Raw genomic sequence first — 20,661 nt, forward strand, 5'->3', positions numbered from 1 at the left:
ATTGGGGCAGAGTACTGAAGGTGGTTCACATAAAATGTCATAAAAAGCGTTTGCAGGTGGACATAGCTGTGCAGTGGGACATCCGGATCCCGGTGCAGCAGAGTGACAGGTCACTGGACCAAAGGCAGACTCAGCGGCTCTGAGGGGAGCGCCTCCTCCGCGGGCGGGATATCCGCAGTAGTTACCTAGCTAATAACATGGCGAAGACTTACGATTACTTGTTTAAACTACTTTTAATCGGAGATTCCGGTGTCGGGAAGACATGTGTCCTTTTCAGATTTTCAGAGGATGCATTTAACTCAACCTTTATCTCTACTATAGGTTTGTGATTCTTGTATTTATCTTACATTGTTGGATGAAAAGTACAGGAGCCACCCAGCCCTTCATATGCTAAACTGCTGCTAACTCCGGGCTAACATTCATTTCGTAGAGGCTAGTCAGGAAGCAACTTGGCCAGCTTGTGTGATGGCGATTTTCCGTGTTCATTAATTATTCTGTGATACTAGCATTGTGTTCTTGGCGTTATTTATTTTTCTCACAAATAGCTGACACTACATCAATGTGATAAAACTGTCTTTCAGAGATACAGGGCTAGCAGGCTATTCTGCTGCTGTCAGTAAGAGAGAAGAGCTTCACACTCCTGTATTTATAATACTATTAAAATAGTTTTACATTGAGTGTATTGTGGTCACAAATCAAAATGAATTTCCTTCATTAGTGTCATGATTCAGACATAACCATGGCTTTAATTGAGGCCTGCGGTCAATATAATACTAATACTAATACAATATTATAGATCCCTTGCTCTAACTTCTGTTGATATTCATGTATAATTAATGTTTTTTAGGTATTGACTTCAAGATTAGAACAATAGAACTAGACGGCAAGAAGATTAAGCTTCAGATATGGTAAGACTATTAATGACCTTTGGATATTCTCAAAACACATGTCTATAACAGCACAATTATGTAAGTGCTGTTTAGTAGCTGCCCAGATTTCTATCTGTACATTATACCCTTGTTGCATGCTGCATAATATTTGAGAATTACATTAGATCTGTTTTCTAATCTATATGTATAATATCTATAATCTATATGCAGAGTTATTGCCCATGTCACTGCTCTCACACTGGGTGCATTCACACTTTGCCACATTATAGTTGTGACTAAACCAAGCCTAAACTCAAACCTTAACTTAAACCAGAACAGGGCTAAACAGAGACTAGAACAGAATTTAGGACCGTATACACCCTAAGATGCAGTTCTTTTTGTGAAGGGATACTGCAGGGCAGGAGAGGTTCAGGACTATCACAACTGCATACTACAGAGGAGCCATGGTGAGTCTGATTGATGGACTTTTGCAGAACATTTCATTGTATCACATCAAATTTTTCCTGACAAAATTTTTCAGGGCATCATGTTAGTGTACGACATAACTAATGAGAAGTCCTTTGACAACATCAAGAATTGGATACGAAATATAGAAGAGGTAATACATTGATGTATTGATACTCATGAATATTTAGGTTATAATGTAATGTTAAGCTTTAAAAAAGAATAATTGTGCTGTATTTCAAAAGTAAAAAGTTGTAATTTCAATATGATTTTGCAGTCCTGTTGTGACGTGTCACTTTTCGTTTGAACAGCATGCCTCAGCTGATGTGGAAAGGATGGTCCTTGGAAACAAATGTGACGTTAATGACAAACGACAAGTGTCAAAAGAAAGGGGGGAAAGGGTATGACAGTCTGACATGGTACAGTTTCATGGTTCTTTTTGTAGCCCCTCTTGATTTTAAGACAGTTGTGCGTGTTTGTTTGTAGTTGGCTTTGGAGTATGGTATCAAATTCATGGAGACAAGTGCAAAGGCAAACATCAATGTTGAGAATGTAAGATACACTGACATATTCTATACAATGTTGATTATGGACATAAATTGCATTTTATTCTGCTGCAGGCATTTTTAACACTCGCTAGAGACATCAAAGCAAAAATGGACAAGAAGTTGGTAAGCACCTTAAAGAGCCATTTATATAATATGTTTGTATTTTCTTTTACAAGGTTGCTGTAATAAAAACAATCTGACTTTAAAACATGTTATATCTCATATGTCAATAGGAGGGTAATAACCCACAAGGAAGCAATCAAGGAGTCAAAATTACTGAGCAACCCAAAAAGAGCAGTTTTTTCCGCTGCACGTTGCTGTGAGAAGACTGAAATACCGGCATCACCATCGCCTTAATTGTGCCCCCCTCTGGACAGAACTGGACTCTGCACCCTTATCTCTGCCTGTCTTCCTCCTTCTTAACAGTTTGTCCATTCACTGAGCTGCTTTTGTATACTTCACTTCTACCCCAACAGAAATTACATTCTGACTTAATTTTATATCTGAAGCAATATCTTTTCATGTTCGATAAAAACAATCCAAATTTACTCCCTTAATTTTATTGGCATTCAAAGATAGCACAGTTGCAAATATCTTCTATCTATCTATGTTCTCAAACCTCATCATATCTTAAAAAGTGTGCATTGTGAAACAAAATAGACTTTCAGATTTTAGTATATCTGATGTACTGGCTAATGGCTGTTCCATTATATTTTAGTGCAAGTGTCTGTTTGTATTTGTACCCATCTTGTTAAACAGTCTTACTGTTGAGTAAACATTAGTGACAGCACATTTTATTTACATTTTCAGAATCTGCATACATTTATCATTCCACTGAACATATAAATAATTTCAAAGTGCAATGCACGCACAGTCCACTTTTTCTTGCAGTAGAGGTGGGCAGTCTGTTTTGCCTTTGGGCACTGAGATTCCTTTGTAGTTACTTTGTAGATCATTTTGTTATAGTTTGTTGAAGCAAAAATGAATGCACCTGAGCTATTGGCATTGCATTAACCTCAGACAGCGCAGGTGTATTACAAAAGCACCATTGAGCAGCCACTGTCTTTTTATGCAGTTCTTTGTCTTTATTTCCACTGGGGGAACATGTAGACATTGGTTTCTGGGCCTTGGGCAGGGGCTGTGTTGTAGCAGTATTTATGGAAACAGAAGACACAGCACCAAAATGACAAAGTGCCCTTTTATGTTATTATTAATTATATGCACTTTTTCTTGTGGTCTTTCTGTACAAAGTTTTTGTGTTTATTTCAGAGGAATTCTTAAACTATGTTGACCATGTTTATTGCTTGTCTTAATTGAAACAAAGAATATTTGACCACATGTACCTCATCTGGTCTTCCCAAAGACATCAGAGCATTGTGTTCAATGAAGATAACTGTAATTATGTTGTTTGCTTTTTCAACCTTATCATTTTTAATAATTTGTATTTCATGTTTCCAGGTTTTTATAAATGTGCTATTGATGTTTTTGGAAATCCCAGATGCTTCTCCTTTTATTACTTTCTCTCAGTTTTCCCCTTGTTTGTGACTTGTTTTGGCCCAGTATTATGGCCGTTTGAACTATGCAGTCTGGGTGCTTGGAAAGCCTGACTTGACAAGCTTTATTTGAGATTACTATAAACCCCTGTTGTATTAATTAATTATTACTCAAAATTTTATATTTTGTTGCTGCTGTGCTTTTGAAGAAATAGGAATGCAAATCACATCAGATTCTTGAGAGTAGGTTCATCTAATTTAAAGTTTTGCATAAGAGCCACCGAGTCCAGTCTGGCTGTGCAAACTTTAACCTGTGAATTTAGTCTCAGATCTCTGTGACAACTTGGCACAACACAATCACCATGGCACAAATAGAAAAAAACATTTTTGTGCCTTTTTTGGTCCTGCCCATTTGACCTGGGAGGCTTTTTATTTACCATTCATTTTATTTTATAGGGGAGGAAACAATTCAGCAATTGTAAATAAGATCTACAATGATTGTACTGTAGTTTCATAAATCTTATTGATCTACACTTTTGTAGATGTGTTTACTTTTCATGATGAATTAAAATGAGATTCTTAAAATGCTTGTGTTTGATGCAATTCGGGTGATTTTATACAGTACAAATATTATCTTGTAATGGTTAGTACTCCCTTATTTTTCATATTTAGTAATTATGTTTTTTATTTTAGTGTATATTTTTTCACTTGGTCTCCTTCACCTGTTTATAGAAACTTTCAAAGTCCTGTCAGGGTTTAATACAGTGGCTCTTTGTTTCAGCAAAGCACAGTCCACCTGTTTATTTCCCCTCATTTGCTGTATGTAAATAGACTTTCAGCTCAGTTTGCCTTTGCCTGTCACAGGTGTGCAGAGGTGTGCACAGGTGAGCCAGGTAGGAGAGCCACTGTATTGTGTGACGCATTTTGAAACACTTTCTCTACCAGCGAACACACAAGGTAAGAGCTGTTCTTACAACCATACCCAAGACTAAATGTTTAATTAGAACTATAGTGATTATCAATTGTTCAAATTGGCAAACTTGACAGACAATTTTTTTCCCAGTGCCACTAAGAGATAAAGTTGAAGATGAACAGGAGCATGACCCAAACAAATGCTCTGACCTGGTTTCAGATGAACCAACTGGAGGCAGTGATTCAGAATGGGGTTGTTCCAAAGTGGTTTCATGGCATTATTTCCAGGAAGTAAGTATAAAATATCTCATGTAGTGAGTCACAAATGTAGAAATGTGTTAAAATTATGTTTGATGACACTGTACATACATAGTAGAATATGGAATCCACCATCTACTCAAATAATTAAAGCCCCCCTTGCCTTTTCTGGTGGGGAAGGACCTGCTAATTTCCATTCAGATATTATAGCTTACCACCAAATGTTGTGTTCATTAGGTATTTTTGAGAAAAAAAATAAACAAAAAACATAATTAATTCACTTTTTATGTAACTGTATTTTGTATATATGTAACACAACTCAACAATAATTATTTGTGCAGCGCATCAGAGGAACTGCTAATGTGTAAACCACCTGGGTACTTCCTCATTCGAGTCAGTGAAAGCCGCATTGGTTATACACTTTCTTATCGGTAAGTATGTGCAGAACTGACATTGTAGGTCCTGCTTTTTACTGAAAACTTCCCTGTGTCCAAAATCCAGAGCTGAAGACTGTTGCAGACATTTTATGATCGATGCTGTGAAAGATGGATATATCATCCTGGGAGACGATAGACACCACCGACATCTTGAGGATTTGGTGGATTTTCATCGCAAGTTTCCAATAACACCATTTAATGCCTTGTTAACTATGCCATGTGGGCAGGTAAATATATTGTAACTGAATATATTACATACATTATATCAATTCAACCTTGCTACTAAATAATTCTATCTTCAAATAGATCTCAGACATAAAGACAGATTATGCAGAACTACTGTTTCCACAAAACATGACCACCTCAGCTTCAGTGGAAGATGTACCTCCTGTGGTTCCTTACAAACCAGATAACTTGATGGATTCTGCAGCTCCACCTTCTAATGCCCAACCATCAAGCCTATACCCATCTTTGGACATGTTCCATAGTGCAATGCCACCTGTAGACTTGGCGCTGGTAAATAAATGCTCTTTAGTGCTGTACTTGTAAATGTATTAGTGTTGACACATAGTATATTTTTAAATTTAATTTTATATGATCTCCAGACTTTTTCTTCGGCCCAATCCTCTCAGCCTCCTGAACTACCATCAAGAAATGGGAACCCTGTGATGTCCAAAACGCCTTGCATTCGGACCAGAAGCAGACTTCCCAGTCACCCCAAAGACCACCGAAACCCCACTGAGTCACTGACATCAGTAGTTAATAACCTGAAGAAATTTAAGAAGAAACTCTACAGGAAGAACAGCTCATCTGACCAGGCTATCTATGAAGAAATCCAAGTGAATGCTGAGGTCAAACCAGAAGCTAATCCATATGAAGAGATTGCAGACCGTCAGATTGTTCAAGATGAGCATGTATCCTATAGCTGCATTGCTTTTGGTGCTGCTCTGCCTCAGGAGTACCTAGCCCCTCCTCCTTTTGCCCCAGGGCACAAATAAACTGTCTATTGGTATAATATTTTTACTTATTCATATTTGTTTTTAAAGCCATAGTATGTAAAAAAATAAAATACACTAAAATAAAAATGTGTCTTTTTCATTATGGATATTTTTACTGCACTAAAAATCATAGTTTTTTCTGTGAGAGGACTTGTATCTCTACAAAAATAATTTGGCCTAGAAGAGGACCTACTCCTACTTGTACTGATGGAGATGTTATTTCTTTAGCTATAATGTTCCACAGTATGACATAAAACATATCTGTAAGAATATGATATTCTGGTTTTAACCATCTATTTATGGCAAGGCAAGTTTAATGTATACACAAAGTAATTCTTCTTTACAGTTTTACAGAATAAGAAAGACATTAAAATCACAATACAAACAAATGAAAACATAAATAATCATCCTAAAATTTGCTTTAAAAGAGAAGAGTGCAGAATAAAAACCTTTCAGTCAGATAAACAGCTAAACCATTTTGAGTCTGGATTTAAACATTGTCAAACAAAACGCCTGTCTCTCATCTTCAGGAAGATTGTTCCAGGTTTTAGCTGTATAAACTGAAGCTTTGATTCCCCATGTTTAGTCCTGACTCTGGGCACCCGCAGGAGGTCAGTCCCTGAAGTCCTCAGATTGTGAGATGGTTCATATGGCACTAACATGTCAGAGATGTCAGAGACTTTGGTGCATGGAGAGATTTGTACACAGGCAAAGCTGCTTTAAAGTCTATTCTCTGAACCACAGGAAGCCAGTGCAGAGACCTGAGCACAGGACACATGTGTGAAGTACTTCCTGGTTCTACTCAGCAGCATCCTGAGCAGCAGTGTTCTGGATGTACTGCAGCTGTCTTAAGGCTCATTTGGAGAGGCCAGAGAGCAGGCCGTTACAGTAGTCTAACCTACTGGAGACAAATGCATGGATAAGGGTCTCCAAGTCTGGTTTAGACAGTATACCTTTGATTTTTGCAATGGGATCATGCAATTGACTTTCCACCTTCAGTTATACTATCTAACTACTCCAAAGTTATACTATCACTTTAAAGGAGACATATATGCAAAAATAACGTTTATGATTTGTGAACAATGTTATATGGGTGTTCTCTGAGCATTAACTTATTCAGAGTCGTATTTTGATTATTCCATGCATGTTTGAGTAATCTTGTGTTGTCCAGCATTTCAGGCTTGAGTGCTCTGAAAATTTCTGTTTTCACCTACTTCAGGACCCACTTCTCTGTCCTTAATGGTGACTATTCAAAAGATTCGTACCCTAGCTTATACATTTATTTAAAAATGTCCTATAGCCATTTTTCAACAATGAAAACATGTAAATTAAATCCTCTGTCACTATGAGAAGGTGGCTCTTCTCAGTTCTGCAGCTTTATTGATAATATTGTTAGCTTAAGCTTATCAAGTTTGGAACGTAGAAAATTATGCTAATTCATTGTAATAATTATCTATAATATTAAGGTCTGCTTTCATGTAGCAGCCGCGGCTCTAGCGATGCCGTGACGCTGTCTAGTGGGCGTGTTCACGCACTAACCCCGCCCCTCTGAGCTGTCTCTGCGCTGCTGTTCGATGACGTCACCTGGAAGGCAGTTGTCGGGAGCGGACCAGCCCAGACTGACCTGTGTAACTAGGAAGTGCACCACCAAAAACCTTTCACTTTAATTAAACTGCACGCTAAACAGTGGTGGTTTATAGTAGTTTGTTTTCGTTTCAAAGTTCCATAATGACTTGTTATATTCCAGGACAACCCGTGACCGCTGTTGTGGTAAGTTTGAAATGGGGCTGGGTCCATTGTCTGTAAAGTAGTGTGTCTGGGCTTGTCAAATAAAAACGCTAACTTCAGTACGTATGGAGCAAATCTACCTCTAGACTGATTTGAGTGATTTAATACAAACACTGTCACTTTTTTGCGACCATAATGACTAAGATGTAAGCTAACATACTGATGCTAATGTTATTATAACGAGTCTAAAGCGTGTACTAAACATCGGGCCATGGCACTCGCATGAATGGATAGAGTTAAAACTACTGAACATCTCCAAATATACTCAGTTTGGCCGAAAATTAACATTCCCTGATAGTAACTTTTTTTTATTTGGTTGTTGTGTCAAGTCGTGGAGTTCATGTTCATCTGTTCAAAACTTGTATGACCGTGCAAAGTCCTATCAACACATATGGAGCACATATATTTTGACCCTGTTCTTATTCCAGCCACTCACTGATGGAAGTCACCCTGCAGACTTAAATGTGTCTGTCTGTGGTGGCACAAAAGCTGCCTTTGTGCTCCAGTGAATCAGTGTAGAGAACCCGCAGTTGTTTCGTAGTATCAGTAACTTGCTGCAGTAATGAAGTGGGGTCAGCTTTTGAGAGAGTCTCTTGTGTTACAATAACAAATACTGAAGGGCAATATATTACCATAGAGACATTATAATGCCAGTAAACCCTTATCTAAATGTACACAATTGTAAAATACATAAATAAAAATAACATGAGCTGCAACAAATGCAAAATATTATCTATTTAATAAGTTACTTATTTGACCCTCTACAGCTCAAAATCTTCCTGTACTTCTAAAAAAAAATTCACTTGTGCAAAGGTATTCTATGATATGATAAATCCTAGCACCCCTGCTCTCTATGCAAATGTTTTTGTATAGGCTGGAATGTTCCACAGTAAGGCATTTTACCTATTTATTTTCTTTGAGGTAAGCAGGGCTAAGGCTAAGGCTAAGATGCAGAGCAGATCTGTGGAGAGGCACATTCGCACATCGAAAAGAATGTATGTTTCAGTGAGTTTTATTGCAAAAACAACATTGATTGGAAAAAAATAATGCAGATAAATAAGTTTAGTATTATACTGTGGAACATTCCTGGATAAGCAGTAACATCTCCATGAAGACAAACAGATGGCAGAATCCCTCACCAAAAAAGTTATACAGTACACCTTTAATGTTCAGTTAGCATAATACATTTGAAGCTCAGTCTTCACAGCTTCACTCCTACAACGTTTTGTCCAGATGACAGATTTAACTTTGGCTTTTACTCAGTCATATACTTTTGCTGATTGTGAATGTGTTCTCTCTTAAACAGCAAAAAATTGAGATCCAGAAGTTACGTCAGGGAGATCGGCTCATCCTGGGCTTCAGCATAGGAGGAGGCATTGATCAGGACCCAAGCCAGAACCCTTACTCTGAGGACAAGTCGGACAAGGTAAGGTTTTTAAATATACACACATATTGCATATTCAGTATCAATTTACTCATCCATTTTGGAAACACACTGTGTTTGACATTCATGATAGTCTATACTTTTAAAACAAGAAACGTGAAGAGTGAGACAGGTCTGAACAATGAGCTGTAGCCTCAGGTAAAATAAGCATACTTACTCTCCTTATGTCATAAAAAGAAAGACTGCAAATTCATACTCTAGACCAGGGGTCGGCAACCTTTAACACCCAAAGAGCCATTTGGACCCAGTTTCCATGGAAAAGAAAACACTGGGAGCTGCAAATACTTTTTGACATCTAAAATAAAGATTACACTGTATATATTGTTTTTTACCTTTGTATAAACAACCATAGAATTTGCAAAATACCTGTTTAAATATTTATTTTACCTGATTAATGGGACTTCTGCTCCTCAACCTCTGTGCACAGTGTCTACAAATCAGGGCTGCACTTTCATCTTTACGCAGGACTGTAAGCTGCTGTCTGTGAGGCGTGAGCAGTGTTTGTTTTTAACATAGTTCCACGAGTGTGAATCTTATTTTGAGCAATGAAAAATGATAAAATATAATTTATTTTAATATTTCAAAATCACAATAATCTTCCAATTTAAACTGCAATAAAAAAAAATAAAAATATATATATATATATATACACACTTCAATTAAATACTTAGAATTTATTTCCCCAAGCCGGGCGGAGCCACAGTATAAGGATGAAAGTCACATGTGGCTCTGGAGCTGCGGGTTGCCGACCCCTGCTCTAGATATGGCAAGATTTTTCTGGTAATATGGGATTATATAGGGCACAATACGTTTATAATAGGTTTAAAAAAACAAACATTTTTAACCAAAAAATAGGCCATTTGAATTCAAGTCACCTCACTTAAAGTTTACTTCATTTGTAATTGTAACACTAAAATTATATAAAATTAGATATTGTGACATCTCTAACCAAGAGTGCTGTAGAATATTAAGAAACATTATGACAGTGCAGAAATCTAAATGTAACTGCAACTGTAAGTGCAAACATGACCATGATGTCCAAAAATTTTATGAAATGTACAAATTGTACGGAACATGCAGAAAATAATCATACATGTAAACTAAAAGTGCACAGCTAAACTGTGTGGATAAAGCATTACTATACAGAATGCATGTTTAACTTGTACAGAATGTTGAAAGTGGTTGTTTCTATTATTTTAAAGGGCATCTATGTGACCAGGATAGCACCAGGAGGACCTGCAGATGTTGCTGGTTTGAGAGTGGGGGACAAAATTATGCAGGTAAATAAAATTTTTACTTCTATCATATTTATAGCCACAAGAGGGCACTAGTTATATACAAGCATTACAACCAAATCCTGTCTTTTACTGTAAATACTGTTGTGGTCATGCTTTTTATTTAATTGGTAAATGGTAATTCAGTGTTTCTTCTTCCATTTTTAGGTTAACGGCTGGGACATGACCATGATAAAACACTACCAAGCGCTTAAAAAACTAACCAAACCGAATGAAGACGTAGTCCGTCTACTGGTAACCAGGAAGTCCCTGGAGCAGGCTGTGAGAGGAGCAATGGGCTTACAGTGAAGAAGCAGGATTGATTTTGGTCATGGCCTTTGCAACTCAACAGAGCTGGATGGACGTAAAAGATTCTAAAAAATATAACTTTTTATTTCAAGACGTTTTGATGTGTTCTTAATAAGTGTTAGGCACAATACCACTTTTGCCTCACTTGCCCCCTTTTATTCTAAGGGTAAGGTCATTGGGAACATTCTAATGTTTTGTCAGTGTGTATGGGAACACTATGATAAACTGACACTACATGTCCCTGGTATATCTTTCTTTGTATTTTTTTAGTCCTTTCAAATACTGAACCTCAAATGCCAAAGCCCACTGCGTGCTCTCAAAGTACAGTATTGTCACTATATTTGTTATTCACATTCTTTTCATGAGCATTATTTTCTAACCTGGTATTTTACAGAAACTGTTCAGAAGTAACATTAAGTAAGTAACATTTCTCTTGCTGTTTCATTGAGGTTCTGATGGCAGCAATAGTTTCTATGCAATGTAACATTATCACGAATTTTGTGAGAACAAACGATTTTGTAACAATAAGTTTTTTAGTAATGCTAAAATAAAATAAAATAAAATAAGTCATTATAAATTATTATGTCAACCTTTCTATCTGATTAAGTTGTGTTAGACAAAGTGGTACATATATTGTATGTATCTTTGGTTATTTCACACCAGCTATGGCTTCTTTTGTATATTATTTATTTCTGTCACTTTCTCTTTACTCCTCTCATCAAACTGCTTCATGTCCCATTTATGAAGTAGTGACAGTTCAAAGCAAATAATCTATTGCCTGACCTTTCTGTGTTTGAAACAGCCTCTTGTCACAGAGCCCTGTATTTTCATCTTTTCACTGCAGCCAACCAGCATTCATGTTACACCTATGCTCTATTATGAATGTAATGAAGATTTGGCCGAGACTTCTAAAAATGTTTACATTAAATTGGTTCTGGGGCTGTTCTCAGTTCGCTGTGTAACGCTTTGTCTTGTACTGTCAGAAGTGTTGGGAAGTAACTAAATACATGTACCGAAAATACATATTCTGAATACTAATTCTGACTAACTGTTAACTCATTAGGTGTTTTTTTTTAAATACTAGAATTACTTTCCTAAATTGAAAGGAATACATTAGGGTACTTTATCATGTTATTTTGGCTTTGTAAATGCAGCTCTTGTACTGTGGGCATGTGCAAATTTTCTTGTCTAATTAGACATAAATTAATCCATCCTAAACAAGGCAACAAAAATAGACCTTGTAGAGTTTGTAATACCATGCCATACTTTTCTTTCTAAAATATAATGCAGTATTCAGAATACAGTACTATGATAGGTCCATGTCATAGAAAACATTACAAAATACATTTTAATGCAGGTATTCAGTATTTTGCAACTAAATATATTTTCAAAGTATTCTTCCCATCACTGACAGTGAGTGAATTGTGGCACTGGTTTGGTTTTAAGCCAATGAGCTTCAGTCTTCCTTTGAAAAAAATACTGATTATGAACCAAGTCTCTATGTGACTGCAGTGTGCATGTTATTTTGGTCCCAGAAGAGGAAGCATGCTCCAGTCCACTTACTTTAGCATCAGAATAATGTTAAACAACAGTGCAATGCAAATGTATTGATTACTTGTTACTGACACTTTTACTTCACAGAGGATTTTGGCATGGTACTTGTATAATAACATTTTCATTTCATAATTACAAATACATTAATAAAAAAGTGAAATATATATATTTCTAAAAAGTAAAATTAGATATTAATTTAGTTTGACAGAAGACTAAACAACTATAAAAGATAATAAACCGTAACATAATGTAACAATGAACTGCCTTGTGTTTAGGCAGTGAATAATCACTCTATAAACATGCACCATACATGATCTGTGCCTCCCACATTGTTGCTAGATAATTGTGTTGCCATGGCGATGCAATCTGCTGCTGAAGTGGTGCGTTTACTGTCCTTTACACTGTATGTAGCTCACATGTGAAGAGTGTAAGGAAACTGTGGCTTTCAAATGAATGCGTTGATGGGGACAAGAGACAGTAACTTTATGTTTTAGATTATGTGTCTCCCATAGGCTTAATGAAAAAAGAGCATTCTTAAATTCCCACTTGTTAAGGTTTATGGGCCAGGAAGAGCCTAAACCCACAATATCTTTCGACTTAGGCCTTCTAAGCCCTTATTTTGACAAATTACTTTCTAATGTATTTTTGAACACCTGGATGAAGAAAGCTGCATGCATATCAATGCACTTTAGTTAAAAAAAACAAACACGGTGTGTGGGTGGGAGAGTGGGAAGTCAAAGGTTTACCACATGAAGCCCAGACCCCGGGCTGTGAGCAGATGCATGTTGTCATAGCAATGTCTTGGTCCCCCTGCGCCTTTTACGCACAACGCACAAAACCACCTTTTACCCAATTGAACCGAGCGGAACAGCGCAAAGTTGCCCCTGACGTCATGTGGTGGAGGACGCACGCTCCCGTGGCTCCCGTGGCTCCCATGCAGGAGCGGCAGGTGCTTAGCGGTATGAATGCTTTCTTTCCTGAACCTTTCTTAACCTCTCCTCCGCCCACGCAGACCTCCCAGGCTCCTCCACTCCGCGGGATTCATGGCAAACACTCAGGCGATACAGTAGTAAAAAATAAAAAAAACACACACACACACGCACCAAAAAAACCAACAAAAAAAAAAAAACAGTGAAGATAGTGACGAGTAGAGCCGTGTGGGCAACGTTGGCGGCTTATTTCAGCTCTGAATATTGGAGGCACCGTGAGCAGTGTCTTGCACAGGTCTGCAGCATTTCTTACTTATTCTGGATTATTTAATACAACTATTAAGGATTCCTTGTTTTAATTAGCCAGTTATCTACATTATTCTGACGTAGTTTAGTTTTGTGAAAGTTTCATATCTTGCAGCATTACCATTTCTCCTGGAGGAAGCTGATGACTGACTAGCACCTGCAACCAGGGTAAGTTATCTTCTTTACTGATAAAATACTTATCTGTTAGAGCTACTATTTGTTAGTCTATGTAAATAAAACAAAATGTCCTTTTTGAATACAGACAGGCTAATGAGTTACACCATCTAACACCATGCTAATAGCACGGGAATCTGGTAACAAAGTTAAAAGATGAAAAAAGATCCCATTTGTTGCTTTCTATTAGGCTATAAGGCTGTTGTCACCTTTTCCCAGGTAGACTTCTGTGGCCTTGTATAACAAACTGATAAACTGGATCATGGAATCTAGAAAGTCATTCATCTTTTGGCTTTTCATTTCCTCTGTCTCCATGGCAATTCTTCCTCAGTATACTCACTGATATGCTATGCTTTGAGTTGCTGGTTTGGCTTGTTTCTTCCACTGTTTTTTCAGGTAAATGGCTGATATACATGCTTTATGGATCACTTAGCTAATCTCTTAAAATATTTGATCACTTTTGTACTTTTCAAAAAACTTTGCATTTGGATACGTGGAGCTTTTCTGTGCAGAGTTTGCATGTTGTTCCCGTTTGATTGTTCAGATAGGGATTTTGCATTCTAGGACTCTTCAACATATAGGCTATATAAATATAACTGTACTATAACTGGTTAACTGCTGTGTTTGTGGGTATGTGGATGAGGCCTCAGCCAGTGTACTATAAACAAAAGTGTCTATATAGGTCAAATATGTTGCTGGTTGCAGGGCCGTGTACATCAATGCTCCTGACCGCATGCTTGTAGTTTGTGTGTGTGTCATGTGGAGGTGTGAGAAGGTCAGACAGTTTGAGAAACCTTTTCATGTTCCTGCTTTATGAGAGCAGAGCTTTGGATGCTCGGACATTCACTTGCACCACCCAAACTGCACACCACATAGGACAGGACTTACACATTCAACCATGAGTGGTGAGTAAAGCATTGGGAATTTGACAGTGTTCATGGGCTTCAGCTTCCAGTTTATAGACAACATAATGAAGACTTTTCACCATTCAAAAGATTTAATATTTCATTTTGAACTGTAAATTGCTTTGGCAACAGTCCACATTTTTCATCACTCTAAACCCATGGATAGAGTGTACAGTAAGTCATTTAATGTAGTTTTATTTGGTTGTCATAAAGTTTTATTAAATGGAACATGCATTGGTCAGTTTCCAGAGCAATAATAATGTTTAAATGTTTTTTTCTCTGCTGCCTCTGATTACTTTTTGCCTTCTTTATAACAGATAATGCAAAAAAAAGTGTATGTGCAAACTAAATAGTGTTCTTCTATTTAACATGGACCTCCAAATTGATTTTGAACCAAGGTGCAAAATGTGCTCTCATGTAGTACATTCCATTTCACTGCAGATATCAACTACTACAACTAGAGACATTCTGGTATTCATTTTGTTTTTTGCTTGTCTCCATAATGCCACAGGAATGCTAGGTCGTTTATCTATGCCTCATAGGTTTGTTGTAGGGCTGGAGAAGGCCAGCTTTTGCCAGTTCTTTTGCCTTTATCATCATTTGAACAAAATAAGTCTGTGGGTGTATGTTTTAAAAACAATATATGGCCTGTCTTGCCCCTTGTCTATGGTTGCTTATTTTTGGTGTGATTTATTTTAGTTTATGTATAGCCAGCCTCTGGGTCAGTCTTGATGTAACATTTTTTGTAGCTACCTTGTCAAAATGCTAGGAATGCACAAATAGTGAAGTCACACAGTTGAACAGGTTAAATTTTAGTGGAGCCTGTTTTTTGTTGAGGTAAACTGATTTCCAAAACTGTCCTTTGATCTTTTGAAAACCTGATGATCCTTGTTGAAAGTCAATGAAAAAAACAGAATCATACTTTTCTGGTTAACAATTGTTTTTATAGACTGGCCTAGACAGTGTAGATAAATGTGTGCAAAATAACAATAGAGTATCAATAGACCCAAAGGAATAGATAATAATGGAATAAATTCCCTGAAGCTTAAGCCAAAGTATAAAGATGTTCATATTCAGCATAAATGATGCAGTCTGTGTGAGGAGGCTGTTTCAGAAAACAATGCTTTAATCTGATTGGTACAAACAGCAGGCACTAGGATATATATATCTTTATATATCTTTATATACATTCTTATCTTTGAGAACGGGTTCAGGTCAGAAAAAAAAAGTTCAGAGCTACAACACAGTCCAGTCGCAGTGCTACTTATATAGTCACAGCATGGTTGTAACAGGAAGGGTAAATGTGATAAATCAATGTGTTTAAATATGTTTAGTTTCACATGAGACCTGCCTGCTGGACCAGGTGCTGGAGCTGATTATGCACGAGAAGCCTCCGAACAGTGCCAGTCTCTTCCTAAACGAGGACTCAGACAAGCCCCCAGTGCCAGAGAGGGGAGCCCTGAGGAGGCGCATACGGCGGGCCATGGAGCGCAGGGCAAGCGGAGTCCGGGATCGCATCAACTCCTTCAGCAGAGATGCACTCAAAATGTTTCTCAAGAGAAACCTGTTTGTGCTTTTCACTGTTGCTGCTGTGGCTTTGGGTCAGTGTCCAAAACACAGTCACAGTCATTCCTACTCTTATGTAAAAGGTGTATTCACATATTCATATGTATTTTAAAGGCGTGATCCTGGGATTTGCACTACGCCCTCACAACCTGACGCTGAGGGAGATCAAATATTTTGCCTTTCCCGGAGAGCTGTTAATGAGGATGCTGCAGATGCTAGTGCTGCCTCTTATTGTCTCCAGCTTGATCACAGGTTGGTCTAACATGGAAAGTTTAGGCACCTCAGTATTGAATAATCTTACTGATCAGAGACTTGCTAATTGACAATATATTTGGCTCTGTGCATACCATAGATTCACAAGTCCCTAATATACAGTATGCTGCTATTTTTGAAGTACAAAATAAATCACATGTATTATTATATATGCTTTTGTTATTAAAGATTTACATTTTTTAATGTTGCAGGTATCTCCTCCCTTGACAGCAAAGCATCTGGTAAAATGGGAGTTCGAGCAGTGGTTTATTACATGGTGACCACTCTGATCGCTGTTTTCATTGGGATTGTTATGGTGATCATCATACACCCAGGTAAAGGCAGCAGAGACAGGCCCATCGACAAAACTGGAAGCATTGAGCCTGTGCAGGCCGCGGACGCTTTTCTGGACCTCATCAGGTACTGTACAGACACACTTATAGAGAAAAAACCACACTTGTTAATTGGGATTTATAACTGTCAAATAACAACCTAAAATATATAATTTCATTTTTAGTATATAAACACATTTGTAATATTACTTAAATGTGCACCCTGTAACTTTTGTGGTGAAGGATACACCACCTGCTTGTCTCTGTAGAGACGTTGCAGATTTGACTGTAATTTTCCACATTAAAGATTGCATGATTTTCAAGGGACTTGTGATCAGTAAAATCACCTGCAATTGAATTACTAATTCAAGGCAAATAGGTTTAATGCCATACTGTGGAACATGGCCAAGCAATAACATCTCATATTATATCATGGAGTCAAGAAGAAAATACCTTTAAGTTATTGTTGTCAAATTTGTTTCAGAACCACTTTTAAAATGTCACTGAATTAATTATGATGACATTAAACTTTCTTACCTTCTTTTAGGAACATGTTTCCTCCAAACCTGGTAGAAGCTTGTTTTAAGCAGGTAGGCCTTTCTTTTACGTCACCAATGTTTTAATAATAATTCATCACTCTCATAGCTGTCATGCTCTTTTCAGTATAAAACCGTGTACAAGAAGACTGTCCGTACTCGCAATGTTACAGTGGCTCTAAACCTCACTGACTCCTTCAACATCACAGAGTCCAGCCCCAGCCTCAACCTGAGCCAAGTGTTTCAGACCATCCAGGTGAGCACCACTACGCTTAAAAGTCATCCATCATTTTTGCGCTGAATCAACCTCATAGTGTCTTGTATCACTGAGAGGTTTGGTTATGTATTGATAGGAGACCGTGGAGGAGACTGTGCCTGTGTCTGGCTCCTCTGGGGGGGTGAACGCTCTTGGATTGGTGGTCTTCTCCATGTGTTTTGGTCTGGTCATTGGGAACATGAAGCAACAGGGTCAAGCGCTGCGAGATTTCTTTGACTGTCTGAACGAAGCAATCATGAGGCTGGTGGCTATTATCATCTGGTCAGTAAAGCAAGCAACATACTAATATTATATTTATTGTGTTAATCATGTGTATTTTCACAGTCTGGTGCTGCTTTAAACGTGGTATAAAATGTGAATTATTCAAGTACAGGGGTCCACGATTATTTAATAATGCATAATATTGGAAAATAACAGCAAATAACAACTATAAAAAATACATATACATAACAATACATAAGAAAGTTGGTCTTTAAACTTGCTACTTCAGCTGCAGAGGGTCACAAACAAGGTTAATGTGTCTGAAAACCCTTTTCATATAGTACTTTTGAACTTCCTCCTGTCAGATAAAAGACAGATGGAATAAGAAGATCTTAAATGCACTCTATTAACTTTATTTTCACTCCACTGTAGGTACGCTCCTGTGGGTATCATGTTTCTGATTGCTGGGAAGATTGTAGAGATGAAGAATCTGGCTGAGGTGGGCGGGCAGCTGGGCATGTACACTGTGTCCGTCATTATTGGTCTGCTCATCCATGGCCTGTTTGTTCTGCCACTTCTCTTCTTTGCGGTGACACGGAGAAACCCGTACAGCTTCATCGGGGGCCTGCTTCAAGCTCTCATAACTGCGCTTGGAACATCCTCCAGGTGAATCCTAAATACAAGAAAGAAAGTGTTATCCAAAGTCATTAAGTATTCTGAAGTATATCTGTGTGATTAAGTATTCTGAAGTATATCTGCGTGATTAAGTATTCTGAAGTATAGTTGTGCCATTAAGTATTATGAAGTATAGCTGTGTCATTAAGTATTATGAAGTACTGTATATTTGTGTCTATGCAGTTCTGCCACTTTGCCCATCACTTTCCGGTGTCTGGAGGAGAACAATCACGTGGACAAGCGTGTGACACGATTTGTGCTTCCTGTTGGGGCCACCATCAACATGGATGGGACTGCCCTGTATGAAGCAGTGGCTGCCATTTTCATAGCCCAAGTCAATGGCATGGACCTAAACTTTGGACAGATCCTCACCATTAGGTAATGTAAATATAAAAGGCATGCAGTAAATACATAAACTGTTGACTTATGTCAGGTGTAGCGACTTATGTCAGGTGTAGCATGTAATAAACATATATAGTAAAACACTGTTTATTAAATGCCTCCACTTCATCTCTGCCTCCGCCTACTCAGTATCACGGCGACTGCTGCCAGCATCGGAGCAGCAGGCATCCCCCAGGCCGGCCTGGTTACCATGGTGATTGTATTGACATCGGTAGGACTGCCCACGGAGGACATAACACTGATCATCGCCGTGGATTGGTTCCTGTGAGTTCCCACTAAATGTCAGCTGGAAGGGGATTGGTTAAAGCTAAATGTCAGTGTGAAGCATAAGAGAGCACAGGTCCCACCTCTATAAAGGTTACTAATGCATAATGCATAGCCATATCAGCAGAAAGCTTCTGTTAGGACTAGCTTTTACTTATTGGAAAATAAACCTGATTATTACGTTTTTGGGGGTCTCATTCCTCTCTGATGTCACTGACAGAGACCGGCTACGTACCACCACCAATGTGCTGGGAGACTCTCTGGGGGCCGGCATTGTGGAGCACCTGTCCCAAGACGAGCTGCAGAATCAGGATCCTGATGTGCGAAACTCTGTGATCGAAGTGAATGAGAAGCCCTACCAGCTCATCTGCCAGGACGACACAGTAAACCACCACAACAGTGAGACTCCCATGTAAGGGCTGCACCAAACAAAAAATAAAACCAGCTACATCACTGCCATAGTAAGAATTACATATCTTAGGTGTCCAAAAGACACGTTAGTGTAGACAAGTTAATATTATCCGTGTAGTTGTCAAAATAAATCAATAGTATTTGTATTTGTATACCTATAATTACTTTTTTTAGTCTTTTCACAACTGTTTTCATAACTGATCCTCAGACCAATTAGCTTTCTTATCCATAAGTATGAACAGATACACACATGTCAAAGGACACGCAGGTGGCTGCCTTATCATATCTAAATGTTATGTGTTTTTCAATATTAGAATAGAAGCTTTGTGTTGCTGAAGTGACCAAAACGTTTTGTTTATTTTTCTATAGTAAGCAATGATACTGTTTTAGTAATTTCCTGCCATGACAGTAATAGTTTGAATGTATGTACAAAGACTATTTTAAAAACAGCTCATGTTTGTAGTTTGCATCTCAATAACATTTAGAGCCTGACTGAGTTCACCAGTGCTGACTACCTCTATCAAACTGTAGACCAGTAGAGCCCTACAGTGAGTACACTGCTGAACATATGTAATGTGTAAATATAACATCGGGTCCAGTATTTAAAAGGTAAGAATAGTTTTGTTTTTAAAGTTTGCCTGCACTGTACTATTTGAATGTATCGAATGTTAATGAAAGGCCTTTAATGCTGGTTTATTTGTTCAGGTAAATATTGGTTAAATACTTCTTTGTTTTATTTTTATTTGCTTTGCTTTGGCTTTTTTAATGGGAGCATGATTGTGTTATGGCAGTGTATTTATTCTAGCAAAGACCTTTTTAAATTTATCATTAGAAGTTTGTTCAGCCCACTACTGCTGCTGGGAATGTTTTTTGTTTGTTTTTTTATGTGAAAAAGAATGTAAATAGAGACTCTAAATGTGCAATTATTGTAATCTTTTTGGTGTTGACTGTTAGAGAAGGATTAGTAACTACTCTGAGAGTAATCAGTTATTGAACTTTTATGTATTTTATTTGAGTGCTTTTTCATTTTTAGATGGAAGATTTGAAATTGGATAAAATAAATGTCTCAGGAATTTAAATGA

The 20,661-nt window shown here is 37.7% G+C and overlaps 4 protein-coding genes across 5 annotated transcripts; all 4 read left to right on the plus strand.

Annotated features, from left to right (window-relative positions):
• The first annotated feature begins 136 nt into the window (after nucleotides 1-136).
• Nucleotides 137-3,960, plus strand: LOC117369697 (ras-related protein Rab-8A). The gene is made up of 8 exons (XM_033965021.2): nucleotides 137-321; nucleotides 848-908; nucleotides 1,276-1,336; nucleotides 1,411-1,488; nucleotides 1,646-1,735; nucleotides 1,821-1,886; nucleotides 1,955-2,005; nucleotides 2,116-3,960. Exons 1-8 carry the CDS (start codon nucleotides 198-200, stop codon nucleotides 2,203-2,205), a joined length of 621 nt encoding a protein of 206 aa, XP_033820912.1. The 5' UTR covers nucleotides 137-197; the 3' UTR covers nucleotides 2,206-3,960.
• A 180-nt stretch (nucleotides 3,961-4,140) lies between these two features.
• hsh2d (hematopoietic SH2 domain containing) lies at nucleotides 4,141-5,991 on the plus strand. 2 transcript variants are annotated; one of them, XM_055221309.1, is made up of 6 exons: nucleotides 4,141-4,332; nucleotides 4,439-4,578; nucleotides 4,887-4,976; nucleotides 5,047-5,209; nucleotides 5,289-5,498; nucleotides 5,588-5,991. In XM_055221309.1, exons 2-6 carry the CDS (start codon nucleotides 4,463-4,465, stop codon nucleotides 5,978-5,980), a joined length of 972 nt encoding a protein of 323 aa, XP_055077284.1. In that variant the 5' UTR covers nucleotides 4,141-4,332; nucleotides 4,439-4,462; the 3' UTR covers nucleotides 5,981-5,991. The 2 variants fall into 2 exon arrangements, with proteins under 2 accessions (XP_055077284.1, XP_033820649.2); XM_033964758.2 differs by lacking the exon at nucleotides 4,141-4,332 and having other exon boundaries at nucleotides 4,433-4,578.
• A 1,555-nt stretch (nucleotides 5,992-7,546) lies between these two features.
• On the plus strand, nucleotides 7,547-11,020 carry tax1bp3 (Tax1 (human T-cell leukemia virus type I) binding protein 3). Its single transcript, XM_033965024.2, has 4 exons — nucleotides 7,547-7,750; nucleotides 9,075-9,194; nucleotides 10,415-10,492; nucleotides 10,655-11,020. Exons 1-4 carry the CDS (start codon nucleotides 7,709-7,711, stop codon nucleotides 10,793-10,795), a joined length of 381 nt encoding a protein of 126 aa, XP_033820915.1. The 5' UTR covers nucleotides 7,547-7,708; the 3' UTR covers nucleotides 10,796-11,020.
• A 2,459-nt stretch (nucleotides 11,021-13,479) lies between these two features.
• Nucleotides 13,480-20,656, plus strand: slc1a6 (solute carrier family 1 member 6). The gene is made up of 12 exons (XM_033965026.2): nucleotides 13,480-13,573; nucleotides 13,700-13,752; nucleotides 15,998-16,264; nucleotides 16,344-16,481; nucleotides 16,694-16,901; nucleotides 17,361-17,403; nucleotides 17,477-17,605; nucleotides 17,703-17,887; nucleotides 18,260-18,493; nucleotides 18,686-18,880; nucleotides 19,034-19,168; nucleotides 19,389-20,656. Exons 3-12 carry the CDS (start codon nucleotides 16,042-16,044, stop codon nucleotides 19,582-19,584), a joined length of 1,686 nt encoding a protein of 561 aa, XP_033820917.1. The 5' UTR covers nucleotides 13,480-13,573; nucleotides 13,700-13,752; nucleotides 15,998-16,041; the 3' UTR covers nucleotides 19,585-20,656.
• Nucleotides 20,657-20,661: the final 5 nt, after the last annotated feature.

The sequence above is a fragment of the Periophthalmus magnuspinnatus genome, chromosome 4, assembly GCF_009829125.3.
Source record: "Periophthalmus magnuspinnatus isolate fPerMag1 chromosome 4, fPerMag1.2.pri, whole genome shotgun sequence".
NCBI lineage: Eukaryota > Metazoa > Chordata > Actinopteri > Gobiiformes > Gobiidae > Periophthalmus > Periophthalmus magnuspinnatus.

Bases quoted from the DNA above. Each gene is read 5' to 3' on its own strand.
- hsh2d (XM_055221309.1), top strand. From the start codon at position 4,463: ATGAACAGGAGCATGACCCAAACAAATGCTCTGACCTGGTTTCAGATG. The intron at 4,579-4,886 runs GTAAGTATAAAA...TTATTTGTGCAG, and splicing joins CATGGCATTATTTCCAGGAA to CGCATCAGAGGAACTGCTAA. The intron at 5,210-5,288 runs GTAAATATATTG...ATCTTCAAATAG, and splicing joins TAACTATGCCATGTGGGCAG to ATCTCAGACATAAAGACAGA.
- LOC117369697 (XM_033965021.2), top strand. From the start codon at position 198: ATGGCGAAGACTTACGATTACTTGTTTAAACTACTTTTAATCGGAGAT. The intron at 1,337-1,410 runs GTGAGTCTGATT...AAAATTTTTCAG, and splicing joins CATACTACAGAGGAGCCATG to GGCATCATGTTAGTGTACGA. The intron at 1,736-1,820 runs GTATGACAGTCT...GTTTGTTTGTAG, and splicing joins CAAAAGAAAGGGGGGAAAGG to TTGGCTTTGGAGTATGGTAT.
- slc1a6 (XM_033965026.2), top strand. From the start codon at position 16,042: ATGCACGAGAAGCCTCCGAACAGTGCCAGTCTCTTCCTAAACGAGGAC. The intron at 17,404-17,476 runs GTAGGCCTTTCT...TGCTCTTTTCAG, and splicing joins TAGAAGCTTGTTTTAAGCAG to TATAAAACCGTGTACAAGAA. The intron at 18,881-19,033 runs GTAATGTAAATA...CCGCCTACTCAG, and splicing joins GGACAGATCCTCACCATTAG to TATCACGGCGACTGCTGCCA.
- tax1bp3 (XM_033965024.2), top strand. From the start codon at position 7,709: ATGACTTGTTATATTCCAGGACAACCCGTGACCGCTGTTGTG. The intron at 9,195-10,414 runs GTAAGGTTTTTA...ATTATTTTAAAG, and splicing joins CTGAGGACAAGTCGGACAAG to GGCATCTATGTGACCAGGAT. The intron at 10,493-10,654 runs GTAAATAAAATT...TTCCATTTTTAG, and splicing joins TGGGGGACAAAATTATGCAG to GTTAACGGCTGGGACATGAC.